The 22,909-nt window shown below is 31.0% G+C and overlaps 2 protein-coding genes across 3 annotated transcripts; both read left to right on the top strand.

The window, feature by feature from the left end:
• Positions 1-3,286: 3,286 nt before the first annotated feature.
• LOC129305223 (NAC domain-containing protein 35) lies at positions 3,287-8,499 on the top strand. Its single transcript, XM_054945210.1, has 3 exons — positions 3,287-3,710; positions 3,812-4,083; positions 7,755-8,499. The coding sequence occupies exons 1-3, from the start codon at positions 3,374-3,376 to the stop codon at positions 8,358-8,360; spliced, it is 1,215 nt and encodes a 404-aa protein (XP_054801185.1). The 5' UTR covers positions 3,287-3,373; the 3' UTR covers positions 8,361-8,499.
• Positions 8,500-14,382: 5,883 nt separating this feature from the next.
• On the top strand, positions 14,383-20,012 carry LOC129305802 (pentatricopeptide repeat-containing protein At3g62890-like). Of its 2 annotated transcripts, none has more exons than XM_054945901.1 (3): positions 14,383-14,545; positions 15,680-15,769; positions 16,756-20,012. In XM_054945901.1, the coding sequence occupies exon 3, from the start codon at positions 16,798-16,800 to the stop codon at positions 19,150-19,152; it is 2,355 nt and encodes a 784-aa protein (XP_054801876.1). In that variant the 5' UTR covers positions 14,383-14,545; positions 15,680-15,769; positions 16,756-16,797; the 3' UTR covers positions 19,153-20,012. The 2 variants fall into 2 exon arrangements, with proteins under 2 accessions (XP_054801876.1, XP_054801878.1); XM_054945903.1 differs by having other exon boundaries at positions 14,384-14,508.
• Positions 20,013-22,909: the final 2,897 nt, after the last annotated feature.

A 22,909-nucleotide genomic window follows, 5' to 3' on the forward strand; every position in this document is an offset into this window, starting at 1 on the left:
ACTTTATTCAATTTTCCCAACCACTGGTATGATAATAGGGTATTTTTGCTGTTAGACTATATAGTCAGTAACATCTGGAATCATAATTTTTTTATATGTGATTTTATCTTTCAATATTTAAAAACATTGCAATATGTTCCCTCCCTTAATTACAAGAACATTGCGTCAAGTCATCATATATGAGAGAAAATATAAGCCCCACAACACTAAACTAACGGACCTTATATTGTAATTAATGGGAGGGGGGTTATATTGTGATTAATTTTTTTTTTAATGTTGAGGGACAAAATTGCGTAAAAAAGTTCATGATCCTAAATTGGATCTATAATTTTATGATAAAATTATTCTTTTACCCAAAAAACTATCTACTCCAGGTTCTTAACATTGCTTCAAAAACAACCAATATACAAAGTAGAACTGGTTATATATTTTTGTAAATAAGTTGTATAATAAAATGATTTTCAACACCGGTCATAAAAGTTTTAGAATAGTCTATGAAAGTCCTAAATTATCAAGTAACTAGTGGCGTGTGGGCGTACATAGGTTCCCCACCCTACTTATAAATTATTGTTAGAGAATAAAGGCATATAGTAATTACTTTTTGGTTAATGAGTCGATTTTGTAGGCCTAAGATATCAATAGAAAGGAGATGAAGATTACCACCATTATATATATATATATATATATCTCATCAATAACTATGTTATATTAGTTTTATCAAATAAAATGTTATGTGTCATTATTTTTTAATGATTTTAATTAAGTTTATATTTAATTTAAATTTATAAGCAAACTGATACGGTTTTATAAGTTAAAGATATAAAAATGATAAACTTAAATAATTAACTAATGAATTTAGTTTGAATATATGAGTAAATCGATATGATTTTAAAGGTTTTGTAAGTGAAATCGTGAGTTTGACAAAAATAGATAACTATGATGACATTAATAATTTTATAATCAGAATGACCACACTCCCGGGAGCATAACTTTCTTCTTATACAAGTATTATTATTATACGAGTGCACATCGTGTGAACACACATCATTTTTAAATGTAAAACGAAAATATGAAAGGAAAATTGAATAAAAAAACAAAATTAAAGTCTTTTTGTTTCTTATTCATTTGTTTGGAAGAGAAAAATGGATCGATGATTGAATAACGGTCCAAAGCCACCGCTATACCCTGTCCCATACATCGTTGGATCACCGTCGCTACCTCATACATGGTCGTTTGGTCATTGTCGCTTCATAAAATAACCTCAAGGCATCTTAATCCCATGTAGGGCATGAAAGCCATGTACATCCTTCTATTAATTCTACTATTTTTTTAATTTATTAAAATACTCAATTTTATAAATTTTTAATAAAAGTTTTAATGTATATAATTAATTTTTGAAATAAAAATTAATGTTAATTTTTGAGATATTTATTGTAACTTTTGACAAAAATTATTACTGAATTTAATAAAAAAATATAAATATTAATTTACTAAACTAGATGAAAATAGTAAAATTTAAACTACTAATACCATAGTTGTGTAAAAAATATTGAGTAAATCCTTTCTAAAATATAGCAAAAATATATATTTAAATTAACTATAACCTAATTAAAACTCGATTACTTTCACATCGAGAAACAATTATTATTTTAAAATAAAAGATATAAAATCCGGGTCTTAGATGCTGCCTATGGTCTATAATATAAAATATTTTTTCCAAGTTATTATCGGTATAAAAATAACAAAGATATTTTTTTTTTATTTTTACCTTGTGTTGCTTAACGAGCGTTGATTAGTTTTTGCATGGGAAACTATGGATGTTAGTTGTGGGCAAGAAAAAACTGAAAAAATAAATAAACTTTTAACAATACTCAGAAAAAAAATTATTTTCTTATATATATATATATCTGTATCTGTAATACATATATTTTGGCCGAAAGCTGTAATATATATATATATATATATATATATTCAAAGTATCGTGGACCCAATGTTATATGATTTTTTTCTCTCATCTCATCTCTATCCCTCTCACGCTAACTGCAACTTGGGAGAAAAATTTACTGTCATTGAATGTTACCAAAAGTGATAATTATACACAACTTATCAATATATACTTAAAAAGACTGTTTAAGGATCAAAATAATCTACACTAAAGAAACCCATAAACTTAATTTTCAAGTCATATACACATACTCCCTCCGCAATGAATGAAATATTATACTCTTATTAAATTAAAAAGAAAAAAAGATAAATACTCTCATTAATTTACTTTAAAAAAAGATTTATTTTTTATTTACAATAATTAGGGATAAATTTAAAATATTACTATGCTTTTAATTAAATAATATACTTTTATTAGTTTTCATAATTCACTTAAAAATGTTTTATATATAGGGATGGAGGAAGTATGTTTACTCCCTCCAAATCACAATACTCCATCAATTCTAAATTATAACATACTTTTAGGGAGATTTGGTATACCAAAATATAAAATATTTTAAGAAGATTAAAATTTTATTAAATTAAATAAATTTATTTCAATATTATCACTTCTTTATCTATTTAATTTTCATTCTCTCTTTTTAATATATTAAATAAAAGGTATTTTTAAAATTTTATATTTTTATTTTAAAAAAATAAGGTTATTAAAGTATATTTAATGAGATTTATTTATCCAAAAGTATTTTATAATTTATGAGGGAGAAAGTACAATTAATTATTAATTAATAATTTATATATTTTTAAAAAAATTGGTTAGAATGTTGATTTTCCAAAAAAAAATTTGTATCATTATGATCTTACCTTGAGTAGAATAAATATGATAATTAACTTAATTAGTCAAAACACCATCTCTTTAATTACTACTTTAGTGGAGTATAATAAATTAAAGGTATAATATTTGAAAAAATATACTCTCTCCATTCAAAAATGTAAGATATTTTTTAAAGAGTTAGATATTAAAAAATATAAGTTATTTTTAATCTTTCAAAATATAATCATGGCCTTTTTTTAAAAAGTATTCTTATTGATGAATGACTTTATATTTATTGTAAAGTATTTAATAAGAATAAATATAAAAAAATAGGGTTAATTAAAAAATAAATAACTATTTTATTAAAAAATAAAATTTAGTTAAAAATATAAATGAAAAAAGTATTATATATTTAGAATTAAACAGGACTTCAAGAAAACGCACAACATGTACGACTTACAGCGGTGCAGAGGAGTAATTTTAACCACGTATATCTCTCTCCCCCTCTCTTATCAATTTATAAAGAGGGAAAGAGAAGATAGGCCAGAGGCAACACCAAAAAGAGTAGTTGAATTCTTTATAGTGACAATTCACTGATATAACTTGGTCTCTTAGCTTATGGCAATTGCAGCAACCTCTTCATCCCCCACCATGAGCCTCATCAGCCACAGCCACAGCCACGACGACACGACCACAACCGCCGCCACCTCCTCTGCCACTAATGACTGCGGCGGTGCCCTCAGGCATCCCGACGACGATGAAGACGAAGATGAAAACGGCATCAACAACGACGACCACCACCAGCAAGATATGGTCATGCCGGGCTTCCGCTTCCACCCAACGGAAGAAGAACTGGTCGAGTTCTACCTCCGCCGGAAAGTCGAAGGCAAGCGTTTCAACGTCGAGCTCATCACCTTCCTCGATCTCTATCGTTACGATCCATGGGAGCTTCCTGGTACGTATCAATCAATCTATTGATAGCTAGCTTCAATCAATTGACGAATTGGCTGGAATATGTGAGTGAGAATGTAAGTGATAGTGATGAGTGATGATCAGCTATGGCGGCGATCGGAGAGAAGGAGTGGTACTTCTACGTCCCGAGAGACAGGAAGTATCGGAACGGAGATAGGCCGAACAGGGTGACGACGTCGGGGTACTGGAAGGCGACAGGAGCTGATAGAATGATTCGAGCGGCGGAGAGTTCAAGGTCGATCGGGTTGAAGAAAACCCTAGTTTTCTACTCTGGAAAAGCTCCCAAAGGGATTCGAACCAGTTGGATTATGAATGAGTATCGCTTGCCTCACCATGAAACCCAACGCTTGCAAAAGGTACCATTTATTATTATTATTAAAAAACTCTGCAGCTAATTATAAGTGTCACTGTTTACTTAACTCACAGACACAGCTTAATTGTATGAGGAAGAAATTAAAACCAGTGGGGCAGAGAAGGGGATTGTAGTTGGCCATGACTCTCACCAAAGGTTTCATTTTGTTTTGGATAAAAGGAAAAATTCAGTCACAAATTATTTCTTAAGAATTACCAAATATCCTATACTTCTCGCGTGAAGAGGGAGAAAAATGTTTTATGGGTCCTCTCCCTCCTCCCTCCCTCTCTCCTACCCATCTTGCTCCTCCACCTCTACTTTTATATCCTAGCTTTTCACCTTCGATCTCATCACCATCGCTGCCAACCTCTCCCTGATCTCCCACCAGATCACCCATGTTTTTTGGGTCACCTTCTAGATCCGAGACAACGAAGAAACCTTCATCTAGTGGCTGCAATGTGCCTGGGTCAGGTTTCATGGGGTCCAGGATGCACAGCCTAAAGCTGATAAAATTTGGGTAGTTTCTTAGCTATCATTATGAGGGCAGCATTAGTCATCTATTGGCAGAAGTAAAGCGATGAGTGAAGCTTGGGGCAACCCGTTGATATGTATAGCAATAAGTCTGTTTTTCGTTACAAACCCAGACCCAGCCCTAAAGGGATCACTTGGAAAAACTCTCAATTCTTGCAAATCTTTGCAGGTAGCAGCTAGAACACCTAGACCTTTGTCTTCAATGCAATCCAGTCCCTGTATACAGAAATCATTGGCATTCACTGAAAGAGTTTAGTTAACAAAAGGAAAAAGATTTTGTAGCTTATTAGATTCACCCATAATCACTGACGTTTTCCGCTGTGGTGGATTATTGGTTTTCTCAGATCTTGACCCCCAATCCCTGCTGCATAGCTCAGATTCAAGGATGTTAAGTTCGAGTGAATAGGATACATAGTAGGCAGGCAGCAAGGGTGTTTAAAATTGATCCAAATTGAAAGGATCGAACCAAACCAATCCAAACTGAAAGAAACCGACCAAATTAAAACCGAACAACAATCAAGTCTGCTTTGATTTTTATGAGATGGGAACTGACTGGTTTGATTCAAGTTTCGGTTTTGAATACTAGAAACCAAACCGAACCAAACCAGAGTTGGTTAAAAAAGATACTATTTATTTAGTTATAAATATAAAACCATTTATATTCAAGAAGCATTTTGTTTTGAATTTTTTATAGCAATAGATGAACATTTTTAAAGGACTTGAATGGAAATGCATAATGTTAAATAATTATAATAATCATGCTATGACCATCATGTAATTATTTAAAACTTGAAAGCCTCACGTACTCAATTTATCTACAATAAGTATTTTGTTTTGAATTTTATATAATAATTTTTTCATTATTATTAAAATATAGATACATAGAGAAATATTTTTAAAGGACTTGAATGAAAATACATAATATTAAATAATTTTAATCTTATAAAATGATATGAATTTTTATGATTAATTATTGTTAACTCATTGAAATTTTATTATATTTTTATATCTCTATTTATAAAAAAAGAGCCAAAAAGAATTAGATTTAATCTTAATACATTGCACTATTATGAAGATGGAAAAAATAAAAAAAAATCAAATAAGTGCGTCGAAACTTGATCCAAACCTTAACCAAATTGAATCAAACTGAAAATAAAATTGAATCATACCAGGTTTCATAAAAACTGATCAGGTTCTAGATATGTGTAAATCGAATGGTTCGGTTCAGTTTGATTTTTGCCCAAAACCAAACTAAATTGAGCCTATAAACACCCTTAATGAGGAGCAATCTCCAAAACCCCTTGACAAAATGGTTATTGATGTACAAGTAATAGAAAAGCAACTTAGCGGATTAGAGGGAGAAGTTGAAGAGTTGAGATTGAAGATAAGGTTAGAGAGAGAAGATGAAATCTAGGAAGAGTGTGTGTATGTGCGAAGTAGATGGAAGGTGTTGGATGTTTGAATGGGTCTTACTAGTTTGAAAATAAACACCCATTTGTGGAAAATAAATGAGAGATACTAGATGCTTCATTTTTCATAATTGATGATTTTCTTTGCACCATTTTATAGTATAGTATATTCAATGGTCTTTGTAAAATAATTCATGATTGAATTTGTACTTTTATCCTATTTTTTATTTTTATTTGTATTTTTATATACATATTTGGCTTGCCAAAATCCTTGCCATTCCATTGATTCCTACCCTCCCCTTGACCCAACTCTTGTTGAGGTTATACCTTCTTCTTTCTTATTTATAAGTTATCTCCCACTAATTTGTACGAATTATTAAAAATTAGTTAAAAGTATTGTTCAATAATTTTTTTAGCATTCTCTTTCGTATTCCTCTTCTCCTTTTCAATGGATTCAAGACTATTTATTTCACCCTCTTCAGTGTTACTTTCTCATGACCTACTATACATGTCTAAATTATCTTAAATAATTTTTTATCATTTTCTTCTCAATAGATGTTATATGCCCACTCTTCTCTCATTTTAAATCTTTTAAATAAATGTGCCCACATGTGTCCACACATCTATCTTCATATCCTCATATCTGCTATTCTAACTTTACATTCTTATTATTTCTTTAAAGCCCAACATTTATCATCATATATGACATAACTTGTTTTATAGCAATTCAATGGAACTTTTCATTTATGCTTATAAGATATTTTTTTTATCATAAATAATTTCTGTAGCCTTCCTCTATTTGAACCACCCAAATTTGGTTGTTGATAGAGTATAATAACATTATACAATTTATGTAATTGAACTGGTCTAATAGGATAAGACTTGTTGTTTAGTTTATATATTGTTAAAATTAGTCTATCTTTGCAAAAATATTCTCTTTTTTTCCAATATAGTCTCTCTAGAGTCTCATTTGCTTTATAAATTTTGTTCGTTGACATGAAAAGTTTGTAAAATTAATGTAACTTACAAATAAAAATGGAGGGAGTATTTGTTTTAATAAGCTACTGTTCAATGGTAAATAATGTGCCTTTTAGTATTGCACATATCCCAAGTTATAATTTTGAGTAATGATCAGGGAATGCGATACATATATGTTCTATTTTTCTCCTAATTTGCCTTATGTTAGCCGCTCGTTTTTATGTGGGTTTTTTATGTCCCCATCTCCTTTCAAAATAAATTAAAAAATAATTGTAATATCTTAATGAATTATCCTTTAATAAATCTAAAAATTTATCAACTTCATATATATTTCTATTGTGTAAGAGATACAAGATAGGATTTTTCTTTAAAACCTCCTAAAATCCTAACCAAATTATAATTCAAATAAGACGGGACAATATTCATTACTCACATATAGATCATCATTACATGTGTCTATCTCTTTTCTTATAACACCATATTGTGAGAGATAAATCCAATGCTCAGATCAAGTCTAAAATTTGCAATCTTTATTGAAAAGAACTGTTATATATCACCTAGGCATGCGCATTGAAGCAATTTGTTGATTAAATTTTAAGAGGAGAAAATGTTAACTATGAGCGGAGTCTACTCCTTATACTAATTTTTTTTAATTAGCTTCTTTATATATATATATATATATATATAATATTCCTCAAAGTTTATCAAATGATTGTTTAATTTAGCTTGAAATTTATCTGTGTATATTGTTGTACAGGCTGAGATATCTCTGTGTCGAGTGTACAAGAGACCAGGTGTAGAAGACCACCCTTCTCTTCCTCGCAGTCTTCCAACCAGACTGTCCACTTCATCACCATCAAAACCTTCTTCAGAGAAGAATTATCATAAGCACAACAACGTTGTTCCAGAGATGTTTCATCATCATCATCATGAAAACATGGGATTATTTCTGGAACAACCTCATCATCATCATCATCATCAAGATCAGCAAATTACCAACGAAACTGATCAGGGAAGCAGTAGCAGTACTGCTGCTACAACTACCACCACCACCACTAACAACAACAACAACAGTTCAGTATTAATGATGGATGATCTGAATAGGATAGTGACTTATAATAATAATAACCAACAATATTTACAATACTATAATAGTGGTATGATTAATCCTCCTCCTTCTGAGAATCATCATCATCTTCAGTTCTCTAACCTGCTATTGCAGCAGCAGCCCCAAGTTCAGCAACCAATGGTGGCTCTGAATGCTTCTCTTCCAATTACCTCTTTCTCTGACAGATTGTGGGAGTGGAATCCATTAATCCCTGAAGCTGCAAACCGGGAGTTCAGTAATATGTCCTTCAAGTAATTAATCTTGGTTTATATATATATATATATAAATCCATGTTCAATGTAGCTGATCCTTAATTTTGCTTTCATACTCTGGCATGTAGCGTTTGATTTGAATTATTTAATTACCTAGACTGTTTCTCATGGATTGAAATGTTGATTGTTGGCGCACATGGTGGAGTGTGTGTGTGTGTGTGTGTGTTGCAGAATTTGACATTCACTTGAAAAATCAAAAGGTTTCGCCATTGGTTATTTTGTGATAATTTTGTTATTGTTTAATTTCATATTAAGCTTAAATTAATTATGTCGTTAAATTTTATCATTTTTAGAAATAAATTCAACTTTTAAAATATAATAAAATGAAAGATAATATCTTCATTGTATTAAAAAGAAAGATATTTTTCGCTTACACCCAAAATTCTGTTAAAAAACCAAATTGGTATTTTTTTTTCATGGGGCTTATTTCCCCCTTTCTTGATCAAGATTCATGGGAATGTTAGACATTATCCTGTAAAAGAAACTCTATTTTTCAGCAGAAATTTTAAGTACTTAATCTTATTTACTGTATTCATTTTCAATAAATCAAAGAACAGGATGTTAAGTTTAAATATAAATTAAAAATAATTGGTATAAATATCACATGTTATGATTTGATTGGGAAAAATATAATATTTTTGTGCTGTAAATTTTGGTGTTTTTGGTATAACACGAGAATTAAATTTTTATATAACTTTATATATAACTATTTTCCATTAAGTTGAGGGTGTTAAAAGATATGGAACTTTTTAGTATATTTTTAATTTTAATGTTAAAAAATTAAAAATAAATTTAATAAAGTTAAATAACTAAATTAAATTTAATATGAAATTAAATGATTTAAAAATATATTTTTATCGTTTTAAACAATCAATAATAAAATACTCAAATTAAAGGCTCTATCAAAAGAATGGCAAATAAAATGAAAATCAACAATTAACCCCTTAGGATTATCTCAAATTCAAGCAGCTAGAGAAGAGTTAAATATTAGTTTAGATTCAAACATTTTTTTCACATAATAAAAAATTAATAATCGAAACAAAACATAGGGTCATTTTTGGTTTTTGCATATTCTCACTTTTAGAGTCGGGAATTCAGGCGGGCTGGGCTTATTCGGGCTCGGCCCGAATAGGCCCAGCCCGAATAAGCCCGAACCCAAACAAGCTCGATTTCTCGAAAAGCCCGAATAGTCAAGCCCGGCCCGAATTCCTTCGGGCTTCGGGCGGCCCGAATACCCGAATTTAATTTTTAAAATTATTTTTAATTATTATTTTTTACTTTAAAATTAATTATTTTATTTTATAAAAAATATAAAATATATTTTTTTAATACTTAAATGATGTTTAGGACTCAAATATATGGTATTTTAGTATAAAATGATCTAAAACTTAAATAATTAATTAATATTTATTATATTATATATATTTTTTAAAAATATAATTTTTTTATTCGAGTATTCGGGCCAAGCCCGATCGGGTTCGGGCTTGGCCCGAATAAGCCCGAACATAAAAAAATACCTTTTTTTTAAGCTCGGCCCTAAAATTTTTTAGGTCAATTCGAGCTAGCCCGTCAGGCTTGACCCGAATTACCGGCTCTACTCAGTTTGACAAGGTGCATTTGGCCTCTCAATCTTGTGAAGCCGCATAATCAAGTTATAGTATTTTTTTTTTTTGTCCTTTTGTGGATAGTTTTCAAGTAAGTCTTTGTCATTACTCATACTACTAGGTGTGTTCCAACTAAAGCTGTTAGATTTGCATGCATTTTTCAAATGCTGGGGGCCTTTTCCAGAAGTCTGACTCGAGTATCAGTGAAGTTTAGGTGTAAATCAAAATAATTAGAACAGAAATTTACTTAATGTCATTTTTTTCATATGCAAATATTCACATGTTTTTTTTAATACTTAAGTTAAATTATGGAATTTGGAAAATGACCACCCACACTATACATACATATTCTTTTTCTTTTTTCTTTTTAATTTCTGATGGGGATAACTAATCCATCCCAAGACCAATTATTTTGCATCTCTCTTTTATTTAAATTTTTTATTGTAATTATTTTCTAATTCTTTATTGAAAGTTTATTTTTGTGGTGTTTTATGTTCTTGTCGGTGGATTTCTTCAATTCTTTTTATAAGGTACTTTGAAGAAGATACTTTTGGTCCTCTTTTTTATTAGACAACATGTAGGATGTTTATAGTACATTTTTCTCATATTATCCTTATTCAATGTTGGTTTATATTTTGTAAATTTGGCTCTTTGTTTGTCAAAGGATGGGTTTAATAAGGGTAACATTAGAAACTTCATTAGTTTTTATACAAAAATAATGAGTTCCAAGCCTCTTCTTAATTTTAATGAAATTGTCAGAAATGACTTATAAAATAAAAGAACAAAGTACTTCATATGCATGAAAGAATTCTTGCATTGATCTGGTGCATCACATTATTCATAATTTATCCAATAAAAATATGACATTCTAGCACCAATTAAATCAAATAAAATTTTATGTGTTATTATTTTTATTGAATAAACTATAAATAATGTGATGTATCGGATTTATATAAAATTTTTTTACAAATATAATTCTAAAATCCAAGCTGATTAAATTCTTTTAAATTTAATGTGAAGTCTAAGAAGTTAAATAGTCAAATCTTTTAAAAGAAGAAGTTCAAACATGCATTAAATCCATTGTAAGGTAGAAAGCCCACGTTTAAGATTATAGGTGTGGAGAGAAGGCCCAAGAAAAAAATGGGATATGTTTACCCAAAAATGGAAAAAAAAAAAACACGTGGGATGAAGCTGTGGGTCAATCATCAGAAATAGATTTTTAATTTGTTTTAAGTGATTTTCCTATTTTATTTACTTTAAATAAAACTTGTTAGTCAATAATTTTATCTTGAAGACTAAATTTCGTGTTACTTTCCTATTTCTATTGTAGATAATGATTGGCTAATTCATTTTCTTATGTAATAATGACATTATAGATTAAACTTTAACTTCTTAAGATTTACTGCCTTCAATTTTATTTATAAGGCGGATAGAGAAATTTTTTTATCATATTTAAAATTCACATAATCAATTTTTATTATAATTTCTGATTTACGCTTCATTAAATGTTGGTGAAAGAGAACATGTTATTAAAGAATATATATTTAATAAGAATAAAATTAAAAATTTATTAAATTTTTAGACGAGATAAGATTAATAAGTTTTAAGAGATTTTTTAATTCTAGTAAAATATATTAAAAATAATTTATAAATAAGATCAGGTGAAAACTATTTAATCATTAATAATAAGGCTTTACAGTATTCAATATTTGCTTATTTATAAGCCAACTTTATAAACTGAGGACCGAGTATTTTTTGGTTGAATAGGAACTTGAGTATTTTACTATTAAAAAAAAAGAAGGAATTTGAGTTCTTTTTTTGTAAGTGTTGTTGCGTGCATTGTGGTTACTCTGAATACAAATATGACTTGCCATCAAGAGAAATTAGCCATGTAATTTTTTTTTGCAATAACTTTTGTTTAGTAGTGGCGCCAAACGAGAACAACCAATGGTGATAATTTACGATAATTGTTATTAGCTGGTTAATGGTGACTAATAATGATGATCGGTGGGGGTGGATAGCTAACAATAGCTAATGGTGTTTGGCTAATGGCAATTGATGGTGGTGACATCAGTAATGGCAGCGGAGATAATAGACAATGACCAAATTACCAAAAACTATAAGATAAAACTCAACTGAGCTCATAACACCGATGGTATATATCTTGTATTGATTCAAATTACCGAAAACTATAAGGCAAAACTGCTGTATAAAATATTGTAGTCACCAACCAAAAGTTAAACTATAAATAAGTGGGATCAAGTTATGGATAATATGAAATTGAAAACGGAGTTGTCACCTTAATAATAATTCAAAGGTAACATGAAAGGAATAGTAGAATTAACATCTCGACATAACAAAAGTTTAGAAAAAGTTTGAGAAGTAAATAATGGCGAAAATGACAGAACAATTCTACTAAAATATGTAAATGATAATAAAATATTATGAAATATCTTATTTTTCTCAAGTCTTTAAAGATTCCTACGACGTTAATTATTTTTGGTTAAATAATTAAAATATCCTAATGTTATGTTTGGATGCATGTGGATTTGAATTTGAACCAAATCCAATGTTTGAGTAATTAAAAACATATGGAGTTGGATTTATTTCAAATTTAAATTTAAATCCTACCTCAATTTCTTTTATAATTTTAAATCGTTTTTAAACCTTTATTATTTTAAATTTTAATGGAAGTATCTCTCTTCCTTCATGCTCATTTATCAACTTCGCTACTTTTCTAACTTTAACATCACTGCCTCCAGCTAACTTCTTTTGGGATTAAACTATTGGTGTCGACTTGGATCGAACTATTGGCGTCAACAGGAACCTGACAGCAATGCTGAAACAGACATAATAGGTGACATAGACTAAAATCCAACTACAGGCACCGACTTGGGCCAGACCATGGGCAACAATTGAGTTTAGGAATTTCAAATTTCAATTCACTTTTAACCACTCTTTTCCACCACCAGGTGCCAACTCATAATCATTGTTGTCATTTGATACCAGTCTATTACAGTCATCTAATGTTGGTACGCTACATCTTTCGATGCTGGTCTATCGCATCCAATTGGTGTCAGTCTGCTGCTGCCATCTCTGTCCACGACTCCTATGTGGTCACCATCTTTGATCCGTCCACCTTCGTCATTCAACGCCAAATATCATTGTTAATAGGGAATGGTTTGATGTCATCTTTCAAGTCCAATTTGTAGTCCTCAAATTGTTGTAATTATCTCATGCTAATCCATAAGCGTTGTTTGGGATTGGATTGTCAATGTCGACGAGGCCGAACCCTGGGTTTGGATAGCCATAGTCAACCAAGACTAGGTCACCACCCTTGATTTGGATTGGATCGTCGACTTTTATTAGGATTGAATTGTCAATATCATATGAGTTGCTTTTGAATTCAAACATATAATTTGAAAATTTAAATTTTATTTAAGATCCAAACAAAAAATATTTATATTATAATTTGAAATTGTTTATATCGTCCAAATAAAAAATTTAAAATTTATGAATTTCAAATGTAATATTTTAATTATAAGATTTCAAATTCAAATTTTTAATTTAAATTCACCTATCCAAACACAACCTTAGTTTAAATTAAAGCAATAATTACTTGTTACGTTGTAGTTATTGCTAGAAGAAAAATAATTATTACTTAACCTAAAATAGGCACGGATAGTTATAAGACTTAGATTTCAGTGAACATAAAATTTGCATATGTGAAGTTGTGATTGTTTTTTCCATCTAATTATCACTAAAAAAATAGTTATTATTCATACTAAAGTAATTATAGATATTTGCAACATTTGAACTTTAGTAAATAAAAAAATTTACACAAAAATATTGTAATTACTTATTTCATTTTAGTTATTACTAAAAAAAATAGCAATCATTAATTAAACTAAATGGCTGTTTGGTTGGAGAGAGGAGAAGGGAAAACCTCCCCTCCAAATTGGGGGGATCCATTTCTCTCCTCCCCCTCCCTCCCCTCCTCTTCCCTCACCTTTCTTTCTCTCTATTTCCTCCATTTTTCTTGAACTAAATGCATCCTACGATAGTCACAAATATTTACAATATTTAAATTGCATAGGAAAAGTTGTAACTTGTTGCATTCTAGTCATTATCAATAAAAAAAATTATTACTTAAACTTAGAATAGTGACAAATATTTATCTTTTTTATTTGGCATAAAGATGTTACTTCTTTTTAATTTTAAAATTGAGTATTTTAATCATTTTATTAAAAATTTTTAATGTGATTTTTTTTAGAAACTGGAAAAGAATTATGTCATTTTACTGTGTCATTGATATTTGGATACTTCAACATATTTTTATGTCATGTTCCCATTTTCTTCCGTCCTATGCCAAATTTTTCCTAAAATTAATTATAAACCCGCTAAAACACGTTGTCGTGAGTAGCGGTCCCATTCCTCTTCGTCGACGAACGAGCATTCCACACTCCATCGGACGCCTTCAACCGTTGTCAGTCCTGCGTGGTTGTTCTCGGGCAAGCAGTGAAGAAGGTTCGAACCCTAGGACATTTTCTTTTCCCAGAATCCGGTGAGATTGATTTGTTCAATCTGGCTTTGAATCTTTCTCCGCGTCATCTGTTCCCTGCGTGGCTGTTCTTGCTTCTATTTTAAGCTTTAAATTTTAAATTTTAATTTGGCTTTGAATCTGGTCATGTAATCGTTTGAATATTTTTACATATTGAGTTTATTTTTTGTACTGGTTTTAGCTTGAATGGTGTGTACTTAGCTATCATACTTCTTCCCTCTTCATTTTGATTACTAGCGACTTGTATGATTTGGATTGTGTTTTCTTGCAATGTCGGATTTGTTGTGTATTGGCATTATGTTTATTAATCTTTGTATATTTCATCAATTTTGGAAAATACTTAAGGTATTTGTGATGTATGATCTTGTAAATGGCTTGGCTCGAGCTGTGTCAAAGTGTCTGGAACAAAAATTAAAAGGGTATTATATCAACTATGCATATTTCAAAGATTTCAATGAGTGTAGTATGGGTCCGCCTATGTTTGGCCATAAAAGTTGTTACCACATAACTTTTTGTAAAACCTATGGTTCTATGGTTAGACAAATGGAAGATAATGAAATTTTAGGTTATGATATGGGATAAAATCTATGTTAAATATTTTCTAAGACTGGTGAAAATATGATGCTAAGGGGATAATGCACTTTGATGCTTTGTGCAAGTCTTAAGGATTGAGAGTTGGGGTTAATTATGTTATGTAACAGCTAGTGTGCTATTTTGTGTGAAATTGGTGGCTGTACAAATGGGTTATGTCTCATGATTGTAATGTTATGTCCCATTGTTGTAATGTTGTCCAAATGTTAAGTCTTTGTTAGTTGCTAAATGAGATGGCACCCTAAGTATTGGCATTTGGTGACTGAGTCTGCTTCTTGCTAATATATGGATATTTGGGATACTCATTCATAGACCCATAGATTAGACAAAGTGAGGGAAAATGTGTTTAAAGGAAACTTGAAAAGTCATAGTTTGAAGGTGCAGCAAGTTAGGCTTGGGATTGCTTTGGCACCATTTCTCCATGTGATTTATCACAACATTTTTTTAATTAGGTTTGAACAATTGCATTTAAGTCAAGCTTGGTATTGTCTTTATATAATATTTGTGGGATATTTTTGCTTGATCATTTTGGTGTTTATCTCTCAGGCTTCATTGAGTCATCCTTTTCATCTTGGACATTAATGTCGCCTTCAAAATACCTCAGAGTTATCATTCCTTTCATTGGCAGAAATAAAGGTGTGATCTTCTTCTATCATGATGTCTACTTGACAGATTTGTTGTGTCACATTTTTTGCCCCCTCTTTTATAATGGGTTAAGGCTTTGAATTTGATTTTGTTGTTAACAATTGGATAAGCGTTTTTACTCCCAAGTTCTTGAATTTTTATCTATTTGATGGAAGAAGTATGATAGAATTTTCTGGTTCTTCGTTATTCACTTTTTTTAGGTATTCGTGAATGTTCTGTTTTCTGAATTCCATTCTTTCTTGGATTCCTAATGCTTTTGTCCTCAATTTAAGTTTTAACATCAACTTTTTAGAAATTGTCTCACTATTTGATGCTAGCTTTGGCTAAGGGATTATGTGCTTGTTTTACCTTCTTGTTTGGCTTAATAGAATGGGAAGTTGTTCATATTTTGCATGAGAAATGATGAATTTGAGAGTTAGTGTGTCAATTTCTATTTGAAATTTTTGCAGATAGTAACAACCATTTCATTCGGCATACGTATTCCTAATTCATGGATCTCTCGGTTCAAGAAATCAAAATAAGATGATCAAACCATTTCTCCTGACTCTTTTTCAAGTATTTCGTTACTTTAAAGAAAAAGAAAAAGAACTTCTTTTCTTCTTCCTATCACAGCAAATCCAACAAACCCCTTTAACCTAATAAAAATAAGCAGCTAAATTTGCAAAGAATGATTATTGTTTGAAGTATGTTTTACACACTATTATGTGTGAATACAGAATACATCAAATTATGGGGCATTCAACATATTCTTAGATGTAAGGAAGATATTTACTTGGGAATTTAGGTGGGTGAGGTAATGATAGCAATGAAGATAATTGTAATGTCTGGTCTGACTCATGCATGCTTCTAAATTGTCTGAAGTTCCTTTTGACTTTTTAACTAATGAATTCCGTTTGAACAATGCTAGCATTATTCAGTATTGAGCATTTGAGCATAAATTGTAAGATATGAAAAGCTAATAATGTGTTTTCTTTCAGGCTTCTTATCTGTGGTTCTCTATGAGCTATATTTGATCAGCTATGAAATCGAGTGTGAATCCTGGATTAATGTTCAGGCCAACCATGAACCTCTCTATCTTAGAGACAGTTTTGCACAAATGCCAATTTCTAAAGCAATTGAATCAAATCTTGTCCCAGATGGTACTGACCGGATTTATCAAAGATACATATGCTGCTAGCAGAATCATCACGTTTTCAACGAACTCAAATTTCATTGGCATTGATTACTCTCTCAAAATTTTTAATCACATTGAGAACCCTAATGGGTATATTTGGAACACTATGATGCGCGCATACTTGGAAAGGAACTCTCCTCATGAGGCCTTAACTTTGTACAAATTGTTCCTCATTAATGATCCCATTCCAGATAACTACACCTACCCAATTCTTCTTCAGTCTTGCACTGCTCGGTCTTCAGAATTTGAAGGAAAACAATTGCATAATCACATTTTGAAATTGGGTTTCAATTCAGATATTTATGCTAGGAATACATTGATCAATATGTATGCAGTTTGTGGGAGCATGAGTAGTGCGCGTAAGATTTTTGATGAAAGTCCTGTGTTGGATCAAATTTCTTGGAATTCAATTTTGGCAGGGTACGTTCAGATGGGCGATGTAAAGGAGGCAATATATATATATGATCGGATGCCGGAAAGAAATATTATTGCATCTAATTCTATGATTGTGTTGTTTGGAAAAACTGGTCATGCTGTTGAGGCTTGTCAACTATTTAATGAAATCCCCCAAAAAGATATGGTTTCATGGAGTGCAATGATTTCTTGTTATGAACAAAATGCAATGTATGAGGAGGCATTGGTTTTCTTCACGAAGATGAATAAAAATGAAGTTACAGTGGATGAGGTGGTGGTGGTAAGTGTTCTTTCTGCTTGCACACACTTATCAATTGTCCAGACAGGAAAATCAATGCACGGCTTGGCTGTGAAAATTGGAATTCAATCCTATGTTAACCTTCAAAATGCTTTGATACATTTGTACTCAAGTTGTGGGGAAATATTGGATGCAAAAAAGCTTTTCAATGATGGCATCCACTTGGACAGGATTTCTTGGAACTCTATGATATCCGGGTACCTGAAATGTGATTTAGTTGAAGATGCTGAGTCATTATTCAACTCCATGCCAGAGAAGGATATTGTGTCTTGGAGTGCCATGATATCAGGGTATGCTCAACATGAACGTTTCTCAGAGGCTCTAGCATTGTTTCGAGAAATGCAGTTTCATGGAATCCCACCAGATGAGATCACATTAGTGAGTGTAATCTTGGCATGCACCCATCTCGCTGCATTAGACTTGGGAAAATGGATTCATGCTTATATTAGTAAAAATAATTTAAAGGTTAATGTTGTATTGGGTACAACTCTTATAAGTATGTATGTGAAATGTGGATGTGTGGAAAATGCTTTTGAGATTTTCAATGTGATGGAGGAAAAGGGAGTTTCAACTTGGAATGCTCTTATCCTTGGGCTGGCAATGAATGGTATGGTAGAGAAGGCCCTTGGCATGTTTGCAGATATGAAAACAGTAGGGTTGCTTCCGAATGAGATAACTTTTATTGGAGTTCTTGGTGCATGTCGGCACATGGGCCTAGTGGATGAGGGGCGCCACCACTTTCATTCTATGATTGAAGAACACAAAATAGAGCCAAATGTTAAGCATTACGGATGCATGGTTGATCTCTTAGCACGTGCTGGTATGCTTAAAGAAGCAGAGAAACTTATTGAAAGTATGCCAATGGCACCAGATGTTGCTACTTGGGGTGCTTTGCTTGGGGCTTGTAAGAAATATGGTAACAAGGAAATGGGGGAGAGGGTGGGAAAAAAGCTCATTCAACTTCAACCTGACCATGATGGTTTCCATGTTTTACTATCAAATATATATGCTTCCAAAGGAAATTGGAATGAGGCTCTTGAAATTAGGGGGAAGATGATGGAACATGGGGTGGTGAAGACGCCTGGTTGTAGCATAATTGAAGCAAATGGAGTGGTTCATGAATTCTTTGCTGGAGACAAGACACATTCTAGAATAAATGATATTGAGAATATGTTGGATGTTGTGGCGTTGAAGTTAAAGGATGAAGGATATTCACCAGATACAAATGAGGTTTCACTTGACATTGATGAAGAAGAGAAGGAAACTGCCCTTTTTAGACACAGTGAGAAACTTGCAATAGCATTTGGACTTCTCACCGTTGCCCCATCTACACCAATTAGAATTATCAAGAACTTGAGAATTTGTAATGATTGCCACATTGCAGCAAAATTGATTAGCAAAGCATTTGATCGTGTTATTGTGATTAGGGATCGCCATCGCTTTCACCACTTCAAGCATGGATCTTGTTCTTGCATGGATTTTTGGTAACGTTATTGTTCTTGAAAGTAAAGTGGTGGGGGACATGGGTACATCATTCTTGTCATTGTGTTCTGGAACTTTTTTTTTTGGGGCCAAATTGTGCTCTGGAACTTAAGTTCAACCATTGATGGAGAATTGGAGATTCACAAAAACACGAATTTTGTGCGTGCCCTAACTCCCCAACAATCGAAGTTGAGATTAATGCCTTGCATGCCAAGAGGGCTTAGCGTGTTTCATTTGGCCTTTTCGGCTGGCAATCAGTCAGAATGGAAATATTTTGCTACTAACTACTGGGGACTGGTGGCAAGGCAGTTGAAATAACTTTTAAGTGCATTTTCATTTGTCGAACTTGGGAAGTTTCGACTGAAAGGATTATATGCAGATATCTTAAACTCCATACCATTGTTAGTTACCGGCATAATATTGGATTTGAATTTGCTGAGTGGCTTAAGTCTAGTCACTTAATGAGTGTGTTATATGACACAATAACAGTTATTCAATTTAATTGAATGGTTGTAAGAGATTTTATTATATAATTTTAAAAAGAAAATCAAACATTACATTTTTGGAGAGAACAATGTATGTGAGGTGTGCTTTAATTGTTAGGATTGTTTTAAATTTTTGGAGGGAAATGTATTTTTATAATTTTTAAGTATTAATAAAATTTAATAATCGTAATTGAGACACTTATTAAGTGAGTAAATTTAAGCCATTCATCGAATCTAAATCTCACAATATTTATATGTTGGTGGTACGACTACTCACTAATTGGATTGTCTAGAATGCCAGAAATGAGGTAGGAAATAGGTAGCAGTAGACTACCATGGCAAAAGATCTTTCCTAATACTTGCAGGCTTTTTAAAGTGTTGGGTTGTTCAAACGCGAGTAGATTTAAGATGATAGAGGTTATCCCATATCAAATAAAGTTGTGTTTAATAATTAATATATAATAAAGAGGAATGATTTATAAACTTGAGGTTTTGAGTTAAAATGTAATGTCTTTTTACTATTATTGCTTGTTTCTTCTTTTCTCTTGTTCTTGAACAGTTGCTCCCCATTCCTAACATAAAGAAAATTAGGATGTGTATAACCTATAGAGAACAACAAAACCCAAACAAGGATATCACATTCGTGAGCACAAAGAAGGTACTATAATTCATGGAAATTTTACTATCTTAAGATTTCCTATAATTAGATAAGCTAAGAGATTAATAGATGTTTGGTACATGAAAAATTATTCTCTAGAAAAGAAATGAAGAATCTATCTAGAAAGAACATAGGATAGATGTATTTTCTATTTTTTTAAAAGTATTTTTTTTTTTGCTTACCAAACATTGCATTTAATTGTAATTTCAAAATGATGGGTTGGTGGTTTTTAGAATATTATAAAATGGGTAGTGTTATAATATCTCTCGTTCCTATATGCTATCTCATTTCTCTTGTTTGTTTACTTTATTTTTGCAATTTTTGGCGATGTTTGTTGGGTGCCTAGGGCAGTTTGCTTGTCTCTTGGCATCGAAGATGTTTTCTTCCTGTGCAGTTCTCGCATATTGTTGCTCCTCTTTGGCCTTTGGTTCTTTTGTCTATACCTTTTTGACACCAAATCATGTAAATACAAAGGTATTTTTTTTTTTGGCTTTGTATCCTAAAATGTTTGGATTTGTTGGGTTGATTGCGTATTCAATTCACTCCAGACAAAGCTATTTACCTATTCATGCAGTTATTGCATTGTTGGATTGTGGATTTCATTACATCAAGATGGTAGTGAGTTTTTTTGATCAGATGACAACTTGGATTTCTCCCTCATGCATGTTTTTTTATGTTTCCTTCTTTTTTGTTTGTGGGCCAATCTACTCTAGAAATGGGTCTAAAAAAATAAGCTTTCTCGTTCCTTTTTGCATTGGGGCCACCTGCTTGATCTGAATCCTTGTCTTTTATATACATCTCATTTAACTTGCATCACCTCTTCATCTTTTTCTTCCACCGCTTCTTTTCCTCTTTATTTTTTAATTAAACAATGTTAAGGATTAGGTGTCAAGCCCACAATTAATAGTGGCATTGAGACGAATACGTGGCATATTTTCCTCACATCCACCGATTACTCAGCCCATTTCTCTCTCCTCAATTTATTTGGTCACTCTCTTCATTTCTTCCAGAACCATCACTAGGCTTTCTTTGATCACCATACTTTCTCCACAAGAATTAATATGCTCTTCTAGGGCTATCATATGATGGTATTGGTTTTTTTTCCTTACTTTCAACTTGAGTGCTGGATAGTAGGAGAAAGTGAGGGATTTTGAGAAAAAAGAAATTAATTAAAAGCAAGAGATTTTTAAGGCTGAGAAATAATATCTAGTTCTCTTTGAGAGTCAAAAGATTCAGGTAGCAGCAACACTACCTATTCTTTATATGCATGTCTAATTGTTTGAGTATATTTATATTTGTACTGTTCCTATTTTATAAAAGAACCTTGTTTCAATGTATTAATTGGTATTTTGAATGTGATTGTGCACATGTGCACTTGCACAATTTGATATATCTTTGTAAGGATTGACTCCCAACGCTTGTTTTTTTTTTTTTTCAATTGATGTTGAAAAGATATATATAAAAAATATGGAAGAAGATATATATCTATATATATATATATATTGTATAGATGTTCTTGAGTGATAACGTGTATACATTGAATGACTATGTTTACTATTGATATTTTCCCACCCCTCAAAATCTCGCCCCTTTTAGGTAAAGGTACAAGTGAAGCAAGAACGACATTGATTAAAGTAAGAAATGAAATAGAATAATTACATAATTATAAAAGAATATTGCCATGTAATGTGAGGATTCTTGAGACACGTGATGTTCATAGTATGTCTCAAGAAAATTTATTCAAGGATTTCTATGAATGTAAGATAGATTTTGAGAAATAGGATAAATTGGCTTTTAAATTATAGGTTTAAATGTATTTTAGACCCTAAACTCATCTTCTATGCAATGTTCATATTAATTTTTAAAAATGGTGCAATATGATTTTTATTTTTAATAAAAGTTAATTTTGATTATTAGTTGAATCAAAAATGACAAAAAAAATTTCAAAAATTATAAAGAAACAATAAAGGACTCAAACAATTACAAAAAGAGCCAAAATTTTCTTAGCTTTCTTGATATTATTTTCTATCATTTTTTATTTAACTAATGGTTTAAGTTAGCTCTTATTAATAGTATGAGTTGAATTACACTATTTTCAAAAATTAAAAAAAATATTATACAAAAGATAAGTTTAAAATTTCAAACATTTTTAAACTTATAATTTAATCATTAATTTGCTCATTTACCCTTGAGAACTATAAATTAAAGTCATGGTATGGTTTTTAAAAATTTAATATTTTTTATACTGTCTTTAGAATAAAGAGAAAGTGATATGGTTAGAATTTCAAATATTTTTAAACTTATAATTTAATTGTCAATTTGTGCATTTACCCTTGAGAACTATAAATTAAAGTCATGGTATGGTTTTTAAAAATTTAATATTTTTTATACTGTCTTTGGAATAAAGAGAAAGTGATATGGTTAGTAAGAGTGTCTCAGATCGGATGTGAGATGTTTAAATAGTGTGAATTATTTAAGTTTTATATAAATGTCAAAGTCCAACAACTCTTGTTAATAAATGAATTAACTTAATCAATTTCCTTTAAGTGTTTTTTTCCTGTTGAATAAAAATCTCCGCTAAATAATTAGTGGGTGATAGAGAAGATGAAGTCTTTGACTA

This window comes from Prosopis cineraria, unplaced genomic scaffold, assembly GCF_029017545.1.
Source record: "Prosopis cineraria cultivar Desert tree isolate PC_DT_omini unplaced genomic scaffold, ASM2901754v1 PC3, whole genome shotgun sequence".
Lineage (NCBI taxonomy): Eukaryota > Viridiplantae > Streptophyta > Magnoliopsida > Fabales > Fabaceae > Prosopis > Prosopis cineraria.

Bases quoted from the DNA above. Each gene is read 5' to 3' on its own strand.
- LOC129305223 (XM_054945210.1), top strand. From the start codon at position 3,374: ATGGCAATTGCAGCAACCTCTTCATCCCCCACCATGAGCCTCATCAGC. The intron at 3,711-3,811 runs GTACGTATCAAT...AGTGATGATCAG, and splicing joins CGATCCATGGGAGCTTCCTG to CTATGGCGGCGATCGGAGAG. The intron at 4,084-7,754 runs GTACCATTTATT...ATTGTTGTACAG, and splicing joins AAACCCAACGCTTGCAAAAG to GCTGAGATATCTCTGTGTCG.
- LOC129305802 (XM_054945901.1), top strand. From the start codon at position 16,798: ATGAAATCGAGTGTGAATCCTGGATTAATGTTCAGGCCAACCATGAAC.